The sequence below is a fragment of the Rattus rattus genome, chromosome 2 (genome assembly GCF_011064425.1).
Source record: "Rattus rattus isolate New Zealand chromosome 2, Rrattus_CSIRO_v1, whole genome shotgun sequence".
In the NCBI taxonomy this organism is placed as follows: domain Eukaryota; kingdom Metazoa; phylum Chordata; class Mammalia; order Rodentia; family Muridae; genus Rattus; species Rattus rattus.
In genome coordinates this window covers 165,062,855-165,082,215 of record NC_046155.1, presented here as the reverse complement: position 1 = coordinate 165,082,215, position 19,361 = coordinate 165,062,855, and the positions used below count along the sequence as shown (strand labels likewise).

At 51.3% G+C, this 19,361-nt stretch overlaps 1 protein-coding gene across 3 annotated transcripts; it reads right to left on the bottom strand.

Annotated features, from left to right (window-relative positions):
• Positions 1-131: 131 nt before the first annotated feature.
• Positions 132-15,893, bottom strand: Lsr (lipolysis stimulated lipoprotein receptor). 3 transcript variants are annotated; one of them, XM_032893902.1, is made up of 10 exons: positions 15,505-15,893; positions 14,318-14,662; positions 8,393-8,512; positions 5,371-5,427; positions 4,658-4,804; positions 1,537-1,698; positions 1,357-1,416; positions 1,137-1,268; positions 346-974; positions 132-258 (listed from the first exon to the last, which is right to left on the bottom strand). In XM_032893902.1, the coding sequence occupies exons 1-10, from the start codon at positions 15,596-15,598 to the stop codon at positions 223-225; spliced, it is 1,782 nt and encodes a 593-aa protein (XP_032749793.1). In that variant the 5' UTR covers positions 15,599-15,893; the 3' UTR covers positions 132-222. The 3 variants fall into 3 exon arrangements, with proteins under 3 accessions (XP_032749793.1, XP_032749794.1, XP_032749795.1); XM_032893903.1 differs by lacking the exon at positions 5,371-5,427 and having other exon boundaries at positions 15,505-15,814; XM_032893904.1 differs by lacking the exons at positions 4,658-4,804; positions 5,371-5,427 and having other exon boundaries at positions 15,505-15,814.
• Between the last annotated feature and the right edge of the window lie 3,468 nt (positions 15,894-19,361).

Below are 19,361 nucleotides of genomic sequence, written 5' to 3'. Positions count from 1 at the left end.
GGGGCAGGGCGGAGGCGGCTTGGGGCACGTACTCCAGGCGGCTGGCCAAGGAGAAGGCTGAGGGCCTGTCTGGTCCGTTCTTTCGCTGGTCCCCCTTCCTCCCAAGCCGCGCAGCAAAACAGATGCATAGATCTTGTGATTAGGCATTTTATTAGGCTTGAAGTTTCATCAATATTGATTCCAATTAAAAAAAAGTACAAAAGCTACATACAAAACGTGGGATCAGACGACTAAACTTTCCCGACTCAGGGCCAAATTCTGCAAAAGGAGAAAAGAAAAACTGTTAAGTGTATGGGCTGTAGGAGAGGGGTCCTGAAGGTCTTAAGTCAGAGGGTCTCAGCTCACCTTTTTCAGCCTCCTCTCCCGTGAGGCCTGCGAGTCAGTCTCTGAGTAAGGCGGAGGTGCTGGGGGATATTGGCCCTCCTCTTCCTCTTCTTCCTCCCTGTAAACCCTCCTTCTCTCACCCGACCCCTTTTTCTTTAAAGCCTCTTCTAATATTCGCCCATCATACTGAGGGTCCCTTGACCTGAAGCCAGCATCCCGAGGATCTCGGGATCGCTGACGGGATCTGGGGTCAGCACGTGGATCTCTAGACCTGATGTCGTCATAATAGTGGGGATCTCGGGAATGTGGCAAGTCCCTAGGATCGTCCGGGTCATAGAGGTCATCCCGGCTGCGACTTCTTGGAGGTGCATAGGCGCGTCCTCTCCGTCCACTACTTGGGGGAGAAGACCGTCCTGATTCAGTGGAGCCAGGCCGGTTGATATCATCTAGAGCATCCACAGAGCGGGCCCGAGGCCGCCCAGACCCCCAACCACCCCTTGGTTGTTCTTGAAGGGGTTCCTGCTCCCATGTTCTGGGACTCTGTGGGGAGTGGCGATTCCACTCCTCATCCCTGATGGGGGTGAGGGCAGGAGCCCTGGAAGGCCTCGATCGCCAGTCATCTTCATGGAGAGAGGTTACTTCACTCATGGCTGTAGAGAAGGGAGATATCACTGGTACAAAGATGGGTCCAACCTTGTTACCCACTCTCACACCCCTGACACTCTCCCCTGGGAGCACTGCATGCAAGATTGTCTGCGCAAGATTGGTAGCAAGCATGCTTCATCCCCCTTAGACTCAGGTCTGCAGCTCACCCCGTTCCACTCTGCCATTGGGAGGGCCAGGCCGGGAAGGGTCAAAGTTGGCTAGCTCTTTCTCCATATAGTATAAGACCCTCATGGAGTCATCTTGCTGGTTAGCCTGGATCCTGTAGCCACTTCGTACTTCTGAGGAGAGGAACAAGGTGATTGGTTTGTGGGGATGCATGTTGATCAACCCTCCAGGCACAACCACTTCAAAATAACAAGTTCTTACCTGAAGATACACTGCCATCCACTTCACGCAGCAGGGGTACTTGGGAGCTGTGGCCACCAACTAGTTAGACATTGGTTGTCAGTGACTGGTTGCCATTTGGAACAGAGTTGGCTACTCCCAATCTCCCATGCTCCCTTCCAGCCCTATCCCACCCCTTGTCTGGTTTCCCCCAGGCCTTACCTGAGCTATGTCTGTCAAAGTCTCCAGGGTACCCATAGGGAGGGCCCATGGGAATCATGGCAGGCGGAGGTGGTGGGGTCTTGGCAGGTGAGAGGTGGGTATAGATGCTGGGGGCATAGATGCTCGGGACTCCTGAGGTGGCTGCTTTGCCAGCAGCATAAACTGGGAAGGCAGATTGGCAGTAATCAGAAGCTGTGCAGTCCCCATGCTGGAATGGGATTCTGGGAGACATGGTTCTGCCCCTCCATACCATCCTTGCAGTACTCTATCTAGGCTAGGGGACACAGCCTTCACCAAGTCCCTACATCCTATCTGACTTTTCAAGGAGTGGAGAACAGTGATGCACACTGATACATCAGGGCCCCAATCTACACATGGTTTGCCAACAGCTGATAATGGAAAGATTTCATGTGAAACTCCAAGGTTTTCTGCCTGTGTTTTGATACTGGGAAAGGACCCCAGAACCTCACACTTCCTAGGTGTTTTTCCACTGAGCTGTGGCCAAGGAAGAATCCTAAACTCTGTAGCCAAGGTAGACCTTGAACTTGTGATCCTCTTGCCTTGGCAAACATAGAAATCAAGGACAGGTCTATATCTAAAGGCATTAGCAGGCAAAGTCACTCTCTTTACAGAAATAAAGCCCCTGTTCTGGGCCAACTTCTGTCCTAGCCTAGCCTAGGCCTAGCCCACACTGGAAAAGTCAAGTCTGTAGGGTCCACAACATCCTGTGTCACCTTGCAGATGCAGTAAGTGGAGTGAGAGGGCCCCAGAAGTTACCTTGCCTGCCCTAGAGGAATAGAGTACCTTCCGGGTTTCTAACTTCTGGCCATACTCACCCCACTGATTCACAGTTCAAGGGTAAACTGTTCTTAGGCGAGAGGCTGGGTGGCAGATACCACCTACCCAGAAAACTGAGGCAGGGGAATTATTGTTCAAGGCCTATGGGAGCTAGAGGCTTTTTGTCTGTTCTCACCATCATCATTGCTCCCATTCATTGGATGTGTGGAAGTCGGAAGACCTGCTTGCAGGAATTTGCTGTCTTTCCCCCACAGGGGGCCTAGGGATCAGCCTCCTGCTGTGGGGCTTGGCAACAGCTGCATTAACTGAACCAACCATCTTACCAGCCCTGGACTTCCTGGACTTTTGTGTGTGTGTGTGTGTGTGTGTGTGTGTGTGTGTGTGGGGTGTTTGGGGAGTGGGAGGGTTGCATTTGAGTGTAGGTGCTTGTGGAGGCCAGAGGAATAAGATAGCCTTGAAGTGGGAGGTGCTGGGCTGAGAATCAAATTCTGGTCCTCTTCATGACAGCAAGTGTTTTTTTTTTTTTTTTTTTTTTTTTTTTTTACCACTGAAACCAAAACAAAGGAATTACGCTTCCAAAAAAAAAAAAAAAACAAAAAACAAAAAAACAAACAACATTAAAATTTTTTTAAAAAAAAAAAAAAAAAAAAAACACAAAAAAGAAAAAAAAAAAAAAAAAAAAAAAAAAAAAAAAAAAAAAAAAAAACAAACAAAAAAAAAAAACAAAATAGGGTTTCTCTGTGCTACAGCCCAGGTTATCCTGGAACTTGCTTTGTAGACCAGGCTAGCCTTGAACTCACAGAGCACCAGGGCCAAAGGCGTGCTCCACCTTGCCCAGCTAATCTCTCCAGTCTTGAAGGGCTCCAGAGTTTTAAGGCCAGCCAGCTTGAGTTAGGAAGACGCAGTCTTGAAATCAGTAAAAAGAGGCCTGAGAATGTAGGTCAGTGGTAGAGTGCTTGCTTGGCATGCTTGTTCAATACAAAAGTTACTGGGCTCTCCTTGGGACGCTACAGGCTTCCTCTAATTTGGAGCTCAGCTCTGTCCACGAGGAGACCCTTCATTAATTAAGTGACTGGCTAGGTTATAATCAGCATCAGGCTGATACTTCCTGTAAGGCGGTAAGGAACTGGGGCAGAGAGGACAGGGAAATTCCCATGGGGAAGCAATGGGTTCCTAGGTATGTGACAATGGAGTCTAGATGGACCCAGCCCTGGGCAGAGTGCTCACAGCTTCTGGGGCTCTCTCCGCATCTGTAGAATGGACCCACGGGCCATGCTAGCACGGTCAGTAAGACTAGAGGAGGCTTCTTGAGAGCAGTGGTTTAAGCACACAGCTTGGCAGCTTCATCCTGGCACTTCACAGTCGTCTCTTAGTGTCACACAGAGTACACAGCAGGCCTCCCCGACCTCACAGCACTGTCCAACAGGGGCAGGTGTGGAGCACGTTACGTGGGCCCCACCAAGTGCTAGCCACACGCAAACCTCCAGCTCCTGTTGTGCCTGTATCAGCCCATCAGGCACTTAGCTGGCCTCAAAGCCCCACTTGGCCTGTTCTCTTCTGTGGTAACGTACCAGGGTGCAGAGGTATCTACACAGCCTCCCAGGGGAAATTAAAGGACACGGAGATGGAATTACCGGTTTCCTTATCCTCCCTTCCACTGCTTTATGTATCTGCCTCTTTATTTCTGTCCCAAGCCCTCCACAGGTACCCACTCGGAAGTGAGGGATATATATATCTAATACAGAGGTTGCACATAGGATGTGCAGCTTGAGTGGTTGTGTGCCCACAAACTCCATTTAATTTCTTACCTTTCCACTTGAGGTTTCTGCTTTGTTTGAGACAGGATCCTGTGTAGCCCAGGCTAACCTCAAACTTCAGATCTCCCTGTCTTCATCTTTCCACAGTGCTGGGATTGCCTAGGAACACTGCCACACCCACCTGGATTTTGTTTTTTAATGGGAGGGAGCTCTACCTTCCTGTGATATTATCTACAATAATATCTTGGAATGTTGGGCATTATTAATTTTTGTGGTCTATGAGCCACAGCCATAAAATTATCCTCTCAAGGGAAAAAAACTTCCGAGTTAGGGTTGAAGTTCAGTGGGTGTGTTTGCCTAGCACATACAGGGCCCTTGCTTCAATCCCCAACACAACAGTAAGAGAAGTCTCAAGAGAGAGGAACTTAAAAGGCTGAAGTAAGTGAATAATAAGGTAACAGGTTCTACATGGTCTGCTGTGCACACTGCCTTAGTCTCCAGATCTAGAAGGCAAACCAATGTGCCCAGCAGAGTTCCAGTGCGGGGAGCAGGGAAGGGGCACTTACGAGCCTCAGGGCAACAGCACTTGTCTGGGCAGCAGGGACATCGGACATAGCAGCAGCAGGTGTGAGGACAGCACTGGCACCAGCAGATGCCCAGGAGGAGGAAGAGGAGGAGGCTCGCCAGGCAGACCACGACCACAAAGAGCCAATCTGCAGAAGAAGGAGAATGGTCTCTGAGCTGGGAAGGCCAAGGAATAACAGGGACGGGCAGGGCACCCAGGCTTCACACGGTGCTATGGAGCCAGCACTGGGACAAGGGACGATCTGCAAAGCTCCTCAGAGAACCTGCAACTACAGCTTGGTTCTCTGTGCCCAAGACTGGGGCGCAGCAACAGAGGGACACCAACCCCAGGACAGCCTGCTTCAGTGCCCACGTCAGAGACCTTATCCTGAGTTCAAACAGACAAAGCGGAGAGCAAGAGGGAGCCTGGCTGGAGCAACACACAGTAGCCTTCAGGAAGGGAAGAGCCACAGCCCACACCGAGCCCCACAAGAACACAGCAGGCACCAGTCACTCGAGTCCCCTGCCTATGCCCCAGAACCTCTTCAACCAGCCCAGACCACCCCACGCCCACAGCCAGGCCACAGATGTCACAGAATGGGGCAGGTTTAGTGGAGGTCTCCAGCGAGAAGTAGTTAGAGGCTAGGGAGGATAACTAGATACAGAAGCAGTCTATGGGGGCAAGAGAAGCCCCACCAAGGATTCCACCCCATACCTTCCAAGGGCCCCGCCCGAAAACCAGGTAGGAGCTCAGGGGCCTCTGAGGTCCTGCCTGGAGGGACAAAAGAGAAACAAGATTATGTTGGCCATGGCCAGCTCAAGCCATCGCGCTTAAGAACACCCAGCTTCAACTGGTCAGTGGAAAACGTGTCCCTAACAGAAAAGGGGACAATAGTGACTTAGGACAGTTCAGCCTGGAGGTCAGAAGTCCCATCACATATACCATGGATCCTAAGGGTTTGACGTCAGCCTGGCACTCCATACCTCCCATCTACACAGGTCCTGTTAGGCGAAGTATGTGAACCCTAAAGCCCACCAAAAACCCATGGTTTGAGACAGCCTCACGCTGCAGTTCAGGTGCTCTTGAATGTGAAGCAATCCTGCTGCCCCAGCCTCCTGAGTTCCAAGATTAGAGGCATGAGCCGCCCCTCAGGGCTCAAAATGAAGAACTCTGGGCAACTTATGGCTACAGGGGGAGTCAGTCATTTTTGGGGTGTATGTGTGGCTACTGGTAGGTTTGCCCACACTCCAGTGAATGGCCCCACACCCATGAGCATAGTCAATAATAACTGGACTTTTAAAAAGGACTGAATTTGGAAGGGGAACATGTTGGGGGTATCTGGGGCAAGTTGGAAGTGGGGAGTGGGTTATGTACATGCATATAACCAAAACATTATATATACTTGTAGGAAATTATCAAAGAATATATTAAAGCTTAAATAGTAAAGTATGAAAAAATACCAAGTATATCACAATGAATTCTTTATAGCGACACAATTGCAAAATACAATATATCTATTTTTGAATGCTGGGGCTTGAACCCAGGACCTCATGAAAGCTAACTAAGCATGTGCTTTACCACCTAACTACACTGCAGCCCACAGTAATTTTTTTTTCAGTAGAGTAAAAGGCCATGAAGGCACATTAAAACATATGGACCTGGTTCTGTGACCCAGGAAAATGAGTTCTGTTCACAAATCAGGTCACACACACAAGTTTCAAGACCCTTCTCTAAGGTATGGTGGAGGCCCTGTGCCCAACAAGCACAGGAGAGCACACACACACACACACTTCACACCAACACACCTTGTTGTGCTTGGCAGCTGGGTGTGGTGGTGTATATCTCTAATCCCAGCACTCAGTGGCTGAGGCAGGAGCACCAGGAGTTTAAAACAGCCTTAGCTACGTAATGTACTGAAGGTTCAAAGAGTCAAAACTGTGTATACTAGGCACACTCCTCCTTCCTTGGAGAGCACAGCTGGGCTTTCCACAGCCTCACTCACTCACACAACACCTTGGTGGCTAACATCTCCCAGCTGAGTTATCTTGGGATTTTAAAAGCAGGGTTTCAACAAGTTGTGATCACATACTATAATTATAATCTAAGCACCCAAGAGGGATGAGCTACTGGGGAAATGGGGGTTGCCAGTTTAAGCCAATTTGGGCTACACAGCGAGACCCTGCTTAAAATCCAAGTTCAATTTTAATACTATAAACAGCTAGATACAAGCCACTAACATGGCACAAAACTCATGAGATCCTCAGTGGTTCCAAGAACTGTTGACCATGTGTGCCAACAAAGGTCCTGAGATCACCAGAGGGAGGATCCCACCATTTGCCCTTTGTGCTATGGCCTGAGCCCTCTGGACCCGTTCGCACCACGCACTTGCTCACCCATGAGGATGGCACTGCATGGTTGAAGCTTCTCTCACATCCAGCACATGTCGTGAAAGACTCCGTGCTGTCTTCAGACTGGCCTGGCCAAGGAAGCCAGCTGGCCAGACTGGAGATCCTGGAACACTCTACCCTTCCCCTGCCATGTTTTAGACACACTCAAATGTTCACACTGCATAAATCACACACATCACCACCTCCCCAAAAGGGCAGAAGACAAACTTTGTGTTGGACAAGGAACTCAGGGTACACTGTGACCCTCGAGATGTGGCAGAAGGTAGGTCTAACCTCAGTTATACAGCTAGCCTTCCAGACCCAGAATACATAGGGAAATATTCAAAAGAAAATGCCCCTTCTATTTCCTTTTTAAACAGCTAGCCCAGGCTAGCTAGAAAGTCACTGTATAACCTGAAACTCAATGTAGCCTAGGTCTAATGAAAATAACTGAAAGGGACTATGTGGCTCAAGATTAGCCTAGGACTTTCTTTTTTTAAAGAATTATTTTATGTACATGAGTGCACTTGCTGCCTTCAGACACACCAGAGGGCATCGGATCCCATTACAGATGGTTGTGAGCTGCCATGTAGTGAGAACTGAACTCAGGACCTCTGAAGAGCAGTCAGTGCTCTTGAAGGCTGAGCCATCTCCCCAGCCCCTGGCCTGGGGTTCCTGATTGTATTGACTCAGCCTCCCAAATGGGCCACCACCCTCTCAAAATACATGACTTTACCAAACAGGTACAGACTTGTTTTCCTGCTGTTATCTCCTCAGCAACAATGTACCAGCCTGCACTATGCCATACCTGCTTTATCAGGGATTCTAAGTAACCCTGGTGATGGAAAGGTTCCTGATTCCACTATTTTCTATAGGGACCCAGAAGGACAGACCCCCACTTCAGGGAAGTTCTCACTACCAATTAACTCTGTCCAGGGTCTACTCTGTAGCTCTGTCCGTCCTTGAACTTACTCTGTAGACCAGGCTGGCCTTAAGCTCAGAGATGCACCTGCCTCTGCTCCTGCCTCCGAGTGCTGGAATGAAAAGCACCATCCACCACACCTGCCTCCATGTCTGTGTGGTTTAGAACCCGAGAAGAGCTACAGGTAGATTCCTCTGTTCACTGACTCTGACTCTGGCCGATTTAAAACGCCACAGAGGTTAAGAAGGGTCCCGTCTTGGGTGCAGGGCATGGAGAAGCCCAAGTGACTGGCAGTGCTGCAGGGAGGGAGCAAAGCAGGCGACAGGGCCCAGCTGGATGACAGAGGGTGGGCACACAAGAGTGGACACAAGGCATACCAGCTCCCGCTCCCCCGCTTCCAGCGCCCTCTGAGCGCAGCCCCACTCACCAAGGACGATGAGCTCTGCGTACGCCTCGTTGTTCCCATCCAGATCTTGGGCCGAGACCACGGAGCAGTAATACACTCCACTGTCTCCCCAGGCTGTCTGCTCGAAGGTCAGGTCAGCATCTGGGTCAGGAGGAGACAGTATGAAGACACCTCAGGGAGGGTACTCTTAAGATCAGTAGGGGCCGAGCCCCGCTACAGCTTAAGGAGGGAACAAAAGTACATCATTGGTCGGGGCTGGAGAGATGGCTCTTGCTGAGGACCCAGGGTTCAGCTCATGAACCCACATGACAGCTCACAGCCATCTTCCACTCCAGTCCCAGGGGATCCAGTACCCTCGCTGACATCCCCAGGCAAAAAACTTACACACAGAACGAAGTATCAAATCACCAGGCTGTGTTTGATACAGTACGCCACTCTGTATCCCGGGCTGGCCTTGAACTGGAAAATCCTCCCACTTCAGCTTCCCAAGTGCTGGGATTTCAGACAAGTACCTACCAGCTAAAGTGAGACCATTCATCCAAGAGCATACACCTTTTTATGTATTGCTCTGAACACCAAGGATGGGTTATTTGAAAGCGTCTGGGTGCTAGCCATGGCGTAACCGGCTGCTCATACTGCACTCAAGAGGCCGAGGCAGCATAGCCTCAAACTGAACAACAGTTCGGGCTACGTAGTATGATCCTGTCTCAAAATAAAGGAGCACAGGCCGGGCCTGTGGCTCTGTGGTAGAATGTTCACCGAGCACACAGGGCGCCTTACTCACATCTCCAGGACTGACATAAAAAACCAAGTCTAGGAGGTGAACATAATTATCACTGTGGTTTTGGGGGTGAGACATCTGGTGTGGAGGAATGACCCAATCCAGCCAAAGGAGGGGACAGTCTGACCCTGGGACCCGTGCTTTCATCCCCGACACTTGCTTCTTACCAAGCCAAGTCTGATCTCCCTCATCAGGCCTTGGGGGTGGTGTGCAAAGCCAGGCAGCTTAGCTAACTAGGCCAGATCCCAGATAGGAGATGCCTGGGCACCAAGGAGTGGGTGTGGGAGAGCCAGCGAACACTCCCAGATACTCCCAGTTCCCATCTCCTTCAGTTCTGACCCTACATTCCAGGTCAGTCCTGGGGCTTGGGGATGCTCTGGTCTGAAGCAGCCCCAGGCAAGGTGCCTGCTAATTACACCGCTAATGAAAGTCTTTTAGCACATCCGGTGTCCTCTCTACTCCTCAGGCCCTAATTAGTTCCATCCTTTCATCAACCTAGCAAGGCGGGTAGGGGAAGCCTCTGCTTGGAGACTCTTAGTGTTTTACACACTTAGCCAATAGAATCCCAGGGGATCATGACCTTGGTCTTCTCAGCCACAGGCTCCTGAGGACCTGCCTGTCACCTGGTCCCATGGGCCCAGGAGCCTGCATGATAACCTGCCCACCACACTCATGATAGCAGTTAACTTTGGGTGCCCAAATCCATGGTCCCTGGCACCTACAGAGACACCAGCTGCTAAGGTCTAAAGCTTCCTCAGAGAGAAAGCCCTTTCCAGAATCCATCTAGACTGTGCCAAGCACAATCCCCAGGCCTGCAAAGCTCTCAATGATCTCTGGTCACTAGCTATGTCAATGTCGTCCCCATGCTTTCAGTGGCCTTCAGCCCACCCTTCGTCTCTCCAGGTAGGTTCACTTCCCGGCCTCTCACACGGCCCATCCACGGAGGCTTTTCTCCCTGCTCCGGTGCTGATTCTGTCTTCACCTCTTACAAACATGGCAGAATAATGGAGTAAGCCTCAGCTACCTCTGACTCTATGGAAGGCTACCCCTCTCCTTAGCCTGTACTGCTCGTCCCAGAATTCTAACCATGGGTTATCAAATAAACACCCGATCTACTCACGCAGCATTCAACATGGCTGGGGGTATGGTGGCATATGTCTCCAGCTCTGGGGAGGTTAAGGCAGAGGGACGGAGTTTGAAGCCAGCCTGGACTACACAGTGAGACCACCCCAACCCCTATGCCGTAACAAACAAAAGAACAGAGAAGAAGTGCATCGAACATTCCAGGAGGAGTGTAACTAACCTTCCTCAGAAAGTGGAGATTCTCACAGGGTGGCCAGGGGCGTCCCCTGGAGTTCCCTGGTCCTTCCAGGGGACACCGGGTCACACTTATTTTACAGCACTCACACCCAACCAGCCTTCCCCTTAATCTCTCAGGAATGTCAAAGGAGTTTTCCATGTGACAAGTAATCTCACGGCTGACCAAAGCTGCTTGGAAAATCTTGCTTCTCTGAGCTAGGCCACAGAGACACGTAAAAAAATAAATAAATAAAAAAGCTGCCACTTCATTTAAATACTTCTTTCTTAGTTTTGGCATTCTACTTTTCATAAAAGCTATGTTCAGTTCTTTATTGACCGACTTCCTCTTTTGAGACTGGCTGGCCTGGAACTCAACGTTACCTTTGCTAACTATAAAAACAAAAGCTTGAGCGAGATTTGATGGCAGAGGAGGCTCGGGAGGCTGAAGTACAAGATCGTGAGTTCGATACCAGCCCGGGCTGCAGAGTGAACTCCTGGAGACACAAAGGCTCCCAGAGTTCTTCAGTAATCAGACAGTTCAGAAGCCCTGAGAAGAATCTAGAAGCTTTCTGGAGGAAAAGTTTGTCCTTACAGCACCTCAGACCAGTTAAAACTGCCCCTCAGATGGTGAGAAGCAGTATAAAGGACATGCCCTAGGAGTGACAGCAAGTGCCAGGCGTCCAAGCAGGGGCTGCGCAGCTCTGGGAAGGCTGCCCGGGGTAACCTTGAAGACTGACTCCCTCTCCAAGGTCAGGCTTCTAGCCCTCATTGATAGCAGCTGTGTTCCGCACAGAACCCTCAAAGACTCAGAAACTTAACACTGCCCTAAATACTCTTTTCTCTTCACTGCTCTCTGAACTCATGAATTCCCACTTAGGTGTCTACAGTCCAACAGTGGGTGTCAGGTGTTGTGAATTAGAGCTCCCATGGTTAATGCTCTCGGAGATACCACAAGGACCCAGGATCCATGGGGTTAGCGGGTAGGGAGGCTCATTGCCTGTGGTGCCTACCCAACTGTTCTATCTCCCATGGGCCATGGTTTTGATTACTCCTTCCTGACCCATGTGCTGTACAGTAAACCTCTTCCAAAGCCGAAGGCGTGAACAGGAACCCCCTGCCATGGGAAATGATTACATAGGCCAGACATTAAAACCAGGGGCCTCCAGAACCAAATCTGGGCCTTGCTGTATTGTACTTGGCTCATCAGATGTTTGCAGAACCCATGAAAAGAAGGCTTTCCGGCTTCTTTTGATCACTCCTAAGGCCTGGGCCTACCTCCTTCCTGTGGGGCACACCCTGTTCCTGGTCCCTGCTGGCCCCCGAGGTCACAGGGGCTAGGCAATGATTCCATGTGTGAGGTAAGAGATCATGATACTGGTCTCCAGTGGGAACAGGGCCTGGGCTCCTTATTCACACACAGCACAGGGATGCCCCATGATTTCAGATGCCCTCAGGATCTGTTCAGACAGCGTGGAAGAGGGGTACTGGGGGAAACATGGCTCCAAGCAACCCGAGGAAGTTAACACTAGGCCCTCCACTATAATACCCCACAGCTCCCAAAGCAAGAGAAGTGGAAGGGAGGCCCTGGGAGATGGGCATCTGTTTTTTCTATCACTCTTTTCTTTTGCATTTCCTGAGGATAACCTACGTCCTTATCCTATACTAGACAGGTACGGCTGTACCACCCGGATGTATCCCAATCCTTTTTTACTACCAGAGACAAGGTCTCACTAAGTGGCCCAGAGTGGCCTTCAACCTTGAACTTCTGCTACCCACGACATGTGCACACCCCATCTCAGCCTCCTAAGTAGCTGGGGACAGGTTACATTTACTTTCGCTCTTAAAAAGTAGGAGGCCAGGTGGCCTTCAGTGCCTCTTAAATACTTTGTCCTCAATGCTGAAGAGGAGGGAGGCTCTCATGGCTACTGGGACTTCAGAAAAGATAGCTGCTTACCTACCATTACTGAGGTAAGCCAGCTGGAGACAACCAATCTTTGAGGGCTCTGGGCTATGAGGTCTCCCCAGGATATATCCTGACAGACATTACTGAGTTTTGCGTCCCTCAGAGCACACCCAGTTCCAGCCAGCCTTCAAGGATGTCTCTGTATGTATGGTGTCCTGATGGTTATTAGGCCCCGTGGGAGTTCCCAAGAAGCCCCTCCTCTCCCCAGCTTCACAGCAGCGGAAGCTTAGGGCTGAGCTTCCATGGGGATTCAAGGCAAGTCTGATCCCTTGGGACCCTGTTTTTCACCTGTGTCCTGCCAGGGACAGAGGGGACATTCTATAGTCAGGAGTCACCCGCTTCCTGAGCTCCCACACAATTAAAACCAACCCTGGAAGGCAAACGGACGCCTCCATTTACAGAGGAAGCCTGCACCCCTGGCCCACTGCTGTCTTCTGTCTCTCCTCCGCCCAGGGATTCTTCAAATCACGCTGGCAAAGATGGTGTACCCCAGTCATTCCACACATCACCACAAGCTACTTTCTTCATAGCTCATAAAACTATCTGAAATCTCTCAACCTTCAAAAACAAAAACTGAAAAAACCCTGAGCCAAGGAACATGTAGCCAGGCTGGCCTCCAACTTGCTACCTAGCTGAGGGTGCTTTTAACTCCTTATCTACCTCCCCCTGCCCTATGCTAGGATCAGAGGTGTGCACCACCATGCTTGGTGTGCTCACTCTTCCTGAGCCTTCTCACCGCCAGTCTCACTTCTAGAAGGCAATCTGGGGCAGAGACAGGATCTGGGCTACTGCTCACCACCCTTTTCCTAGGGCTTCTAAGAGCACCTGGGACACAATAGATCCTTGGCAAACACCAAGTCAGTGGCTGTAGATATAACTCAGTGGTAGAGCACCAGCCTAGAATCACCAGTGAGGGGCTGGGGGCGTGGCTCAGTGGTAGAGCCCCTGCCTAGAATCCTCCAGTGAGGAGCTGGGGGTGTGGCTCAGTGGCAGAGCCCCTGCCTAGAATCCCCCAGTGAGGGGCTGGGGGCGTGGCTCAGTGGTAGAGCCCCTGCCTAGAATCCCCCAGGGAGGGCCTGGGGGCGTGGCTCAGTGGTAGAGCCCCTGCCTAGAATCCCCCAGTGAGGGGCCGGGGGCGTGGCTCAGTGGTAGAGCTAGCCACCTAGGTCTGTCTACCATATGCCAAGCCCTGGGTTCCATCCATCTCTAGCGCCATCAGAGAACAAAAATAATGAGTGAATGAATGATTGGAGACTAGGCAGTAGTGGAGTTCAAACTCAGCTGCTATCAACTGTGTAACTTCCAGCAAGACACTTGTCTCTAGGGACCTCTGAAAACACAACAATAATGGAATGGAGTATTCAATTACTGTGCCGTCTACCTGAGCTGACCCACTCCAGGCAAACACAAAGCAGGCCTTGGGTCTCACTCATGCAGCTGGTCTTGAAACTCAAGATCCTTCTATCTCAGGCTCCCAAGTGCCAGGATTACAGATGTGCTACCACAGCTGGCTAAAGTATTACTTCTTACTGCTGGCACTTTAGTATTACAAAGGAAACCCCTACTTTAATCTCTACTAGTATTCGTTGTTTTACCTGCAAGCTTTTGACACTGTGTGTTTAGTCTGTCTCCCTTATAGCACCCTAAACTCTATAAGAGGGTGATCTGATGCCCTTATTTCTGTCCATGTTCCCAGAGCCTGGAACAAACTTGGTATATAGTCCAGGCTTTATTGTGGGATAATGAGATGGAAGGATAGATGGATGGATGTGTGGGTGGACAGGTGGTTGGATAGGTGGGTAACTGGAAGGATCCTTTCCTTCTTTAGCCCGTTTAAGACAGGACCCTCAAACACTCCCGCCCCCAGCCCCCACAGAGCCTCCTCCCACCCTGCCCCACATACTTCCTGTTATGGTGATCCTCCTGCCTTGGTAGTAGTCTCCCAGGGTCACCGCATTGCCCTGTTTGGTGGCCACCACCCTGACAGTGCGTACACTGTCCTGGCACTCCACATAGGGGTTGTAGCCGGGGTTGCCAGCTGCCAACTGGGCATTTAGCTGGTTGTCCACACTGGCAGGAGAGAAGGCATCGGCAACACGGTCCCGGCAGAATGACTTGTACTTCCAGATCACGATGGGGACTGTGAGAGTGTTGCTCATCTGATAGGTGCAGGGCAGGGTCACTGGCTGGAACAGGATCACTACGTGGTAGGGGTCAGACACAGTCACCTGGATGGCACTGGCAGGGTCTGAGAAGAAGAATATAGTCAGCAGGGATAACCAAGCCCAGGGAGGCACCACGACAGCGATGAACCACACCACTTAGACAGCACAGCATATTGTTCCTTAATCCCCGAGCCTGGTGAGGCAGATAATCATGTCCACTTCATACACCTACGGGGCTGAAAAGTGGTAAATATGTAGCCATACGGGCTAGGTCCCTGGAATATAGTGCCCGCAGCCTCCTACCCAGAGACTCTTCAAAATGCACAGCCAAACGTAGATGGGACCCCTCGGCCCCCACCCAAGCCGGCACTCAACAACCTAGGTGAGCACCGGCCGGCGGAAGATGATTTAAGGTTCAAAAGTCCACCCTACAGATACCCGGGAGGTAGGTGGGGTGGGAAGTCCCCAATTCCACACCCACTCCAAGCCAGGGCACGGTTTCTCGAGCTCTTCGCCTGATTCAGCCCTCGAATGACTTCTCCCCGTTACCCCAACACTTAGAAATCTTGGGGTGCGTCCAAGGTCCCAATGGCTAGCCTATCTCATGATCGGGAGACCCTTGCTCCTGCCCACAAAGGGTCCCCTTCTCTGTACAGCTCTCAGGCTTAAGATCCCTAGAGTTTCACTTCCTGTTATCTCCAACAAAGGCTGAGGAGCGGGCTGGGCGCCACAAGAAACTCCCTTCCTCGGGCACACAGGGGTCTCCCCAACCAGGCAGGTTCTGGGGATCTCGAATCTGCACGCCTGTACCAACCATCCCCGACTTCGTGCCGGGTCCTCCAGGGTCGGTGAGAACAGCAGCCCTCTATCCACCTCCAGGATCGCCCTCCCGCCGTCCCACAGCACCGGGGACCCCAATCCTTACCTGGGCAGAAAATGATGAGAAAGAGACACACGAAGACCACGGTAGCTGGGTGGGAGTCAGGCGCCCCAGCACACGCGCCGGCCGCCGGCGCCATCGCGGCCGTCTAGCAGGGACGGTGCCCGCGCGTCCCCTCCCAAGTATCCCGAGAGTAGGGGGCGCGGCGAGAACCAAGGCGGAGAAGGGTGCGTGCTCCGTCCCGCCCCTACTCCAAGTTCTTTTTCCCCGCTCTGGAGGAGTTCTAACCCATAAAAAGAACTTGGACGAAGCTCATGCCTTCGGCTTCCCGGGGACAACTGACCTGGTGAGCGGTGGCTCTCTGGGTCATTCTACCCCCCTGCGCACTCCCGGGAATGGAACCGCCCAGGTACACAAGGGTGGGAGCCCCGGGGCTGGGCTTGGGGGTGGGCGGCGGGGGCGGGCCTTGCGAGCCTCCCTCCCCGGAAGTGGGCTGACTCAGGTGCGCTCCTGCCTCCAGGGCCTGAACCAAGTGACCGCTTTGCCAGGAGGGCGCCCTCACCATAAGCGACCTGTGCAGCCACCTGCTGCTCTGGCCAAAGTTGAAAGGACCGAACTCCCTGAGGACAGAGACCCTCTGGGCGTATTCCACCTGCCGAGAGGGGCCGGGACCTGTGCGCACCTGTTCGCTGCTGGTCCACACCCCTGTCCCCGGCGCTGATGGACCCGCCTAGGTGCGCCTTGCGGGGAGGTGCCAGGCAGAGCCAGGTCCCGCTGGCAAGGGAATGTTGGTGACGCCGCCTGCCTTCCCACTCTCGTCCTGGTGGGGGAGGTGCTGCGGTCTTTTTGGGCTCCCCATTTGAATGATTCGAGGAATCAATGAGGTCGCACTAGAAGAGAAGCTCTGGCCCCCTAGGGGACGCTCATGGGGACAGCGCCTTTTAAAAAGTTCCAGTCGTACTTCGGTAGTTTCCTTACTTCCCTCATTTCCTCAACTTGTTCCTTTTCCACCTCCCCCTCGGGTATCCCTCACTCTTGGTCAGGCTTCCGGAAGTTCTGATGCTTAAAGGCTCTGAGCCAAGGCTGCAGACAAATAGACCTGTTTCGGTTCAAAGGTTCCCAGGCCGTCACCTGCACTCCGGGCACCGCCAATAGTTCTCATCCTTCTTAGCGCAGCACTGCTGCTCCCTGGTGGCGCAGAGGGGAAACTCATGCTGGGAAATTATGAACTGGCCACTGCCTGGTGAGTTGGGAACCTACCATTTTCTTCTGTTTTGTACAAAGGTGTCAGGTCACATCCTTCCGCTCAAAACTTTGCTGTAGTCCCTCCCAAGCAAAACAAACAAACAAACAAACAAACAAACATTGGCCTCATTGACCTTCCCCAACCAACTTTGCTTAGTTGAATTCAGCCCTACGGGTCTGGCTGGTCCTTTCACATATGGCTGGTTTAGCTACCGGAATTCCCTTCCGGCTTCTGACTCCTGCTATCATTTCCCTTAGGGCGGCTTTCAAAGGCAAAGGCGTCTCAGAAAATTCTACCCTGTTCCCGAGTGGCTTAAAATCACGGTTTAAGACCAGGAAATTGCCACCGCTGTCGTTTTTACTGCTTGTAACCCTGTACCAGTGAGTGGCATGTGTTACTTTGTGTTCTGTAGATGTCGTTATTATCAATATGTTACCGAGACCCAAAACTTGGCCATCATCTCCAACATAGGAAAGAAAGAATGTGTTGGATTAGAGCCCACCCTAATCACCCCAATTCACTCAGCATTTTGACCGTGTCTCCAAAGATAAAGTCTTCCACATAAAGCCCGAGAGTAGTCTCAGCCTATATCCCCAACCTCTCTCGCCCACTGCCCTCCTTCCAAATCATTTACTGTCATCTGATATTCTACTAATCAGATTTTCATCACCTAGCTTGTCCCCTCCCAAAGACAACATTGCTTAGCAAACATTCCACCTCTCCATTTCCTGGCCCTTCTGTAGTTAGGTGGGGCTATCCCATCAACTACAGTGAGTAGCATATAAGCAAGTGAAGAGGGTTCCCCCTCCCAGTCCAGAACATTTAATAGCCAGCATGCGAAACAGGACCACCCCTCCCCCCTCCTCCCCCCACTGCAAATAGTCTTGTTTCAGATGGCATCTGTGGGACACTTGAGGGGGAGCACTCTCTACTACCCAGTGCTGGGCATGAGCGTGAGAAAAGAACGGGGTTTTGAAGCTAAGATTCCAGAGTGGGCTTCTTAGATGATGAAATCTAGGCTGTCCCAGTCAGTACGTCCCAGCGATACCGAGGGGCCGATTTGTTGATGATTGAAAAGTCTTTACTAACTCCAGGAGAGAAGGCCTTTGTCACTGCTTCCCACTGGACTTCACAAACAGTGGAGACCAGCACCTCTCCTTCCCCCTTTGGATGGACGTGAAGCCCTTGTCCCATTCCCATGTCAGGTATTTTCCTTCTCTGTGACAAATACTGGTGAGAAACAGGGGTGCTGTTTGTTTAAATCTTTTTTGGGGGGCTCATGGTTTCAAAGGTTTCTGGGCACAGCTGGCGGGCTGTGTCACTTGGGGCTTGCATTGCATGGTTTGAGAGGCACAGAACCAAGTCCACTGCTTGCTTCATCGAGGCCAGGGCACAGAGAGGCAGGCAGGAAGAGGACAGGGACAATGTAGACCTAAGGACACTGCCGTAGTAGTGCTAACTGGGTCCCACGTCCCACTGATGAACCAGCATGACTCCATCTTAAGAGTAAGAGCCATCTTGTTCCAAGGTCATTCCTTATTTCTATAAAACTTGCATTCGACACATTTCCTGCACACGTCCTACACTTTATACCCTGACCTCCACTCTGAGGAGAGGCTCTGCCAAATGATTTTGAAATGTTCCTCTGAGGTCCTACATAACCAAAAACCCTTAAAAAACCCTCTGGCCCTGAAGATTTGGAGCTCACGGAAACTCCACCCCCTCCTGTGTTTGATGCTATTTTTCTCAAACTCCACTTTAGAGAGAGAGCCCATCTGACAGAAAATAAAACTTGCATGATTTGATCAAAGAGTTTGGGTAGCGGTCTTTACTCTTGTTCAGTGAGATCAACATTAAGGTTTCTAGTGCCAGCAAAATTAGCACCACCATCTGGGACCCCAAAGTGTGAACTTTAGTGGATGTCTGTACCAAAGCACACCATTGTCTGAGTACCGGATATGTGGAGGGTGAATAATTCTACTTCCTGGGGACATGTAAGTTATATAGGTAACACACACATATGCACATTTCATTCCGTTTCTATTTTATAGTCATTGGTTTGCCTGCATAAAGGCCTGTGTATCACGTGTGTATCTGGTGCCCGCAGAAGCAGAAGAGGGATTGGAATTACAGTTGTGAGCTGCCATGTGGGTGCAAGGAGTCAGTCCCAGGTCTCCAGGAAAAGAAGCCAGTGTGCTCAACCGCTGAGCCATCTCTCCAGCCCAAGTTGTTATGTTTGATGTATATGTCTGGAAACTCGCTGAACCCCGGTTCACAGGGCTGGTGGTGCCCAAGTTCTGTGGGTGACATCACAGTGCCCAAGAAGGTTCTGAAGTTCCTTGTGTAGTTGAGTCAGCCATGCTGGTCACTCTGTGGCTGGTTGGTCTTTCTCTTCCCATGCTGTGGGCCCAGAAACTAATCAGCTGTCCCTATAAGAATGTGTGTCAGTATGCCCTGCTCTCAGGCAATGACGTGATCCTACAGTGTAACTACCCCAAAGCACTTTGGTATTTTTCTTCATCTTTAGAGGACAAACTGTCCCTGGTCAACTCCATGCCTGATGTGAAGGTACTGTCTGGGAGCGACCTGCAGTTGTCTAACCCTAAGCCTTCCCAGACAGGGCTCTACCGCTGCCTGGATGATCACAAGGCCCGTG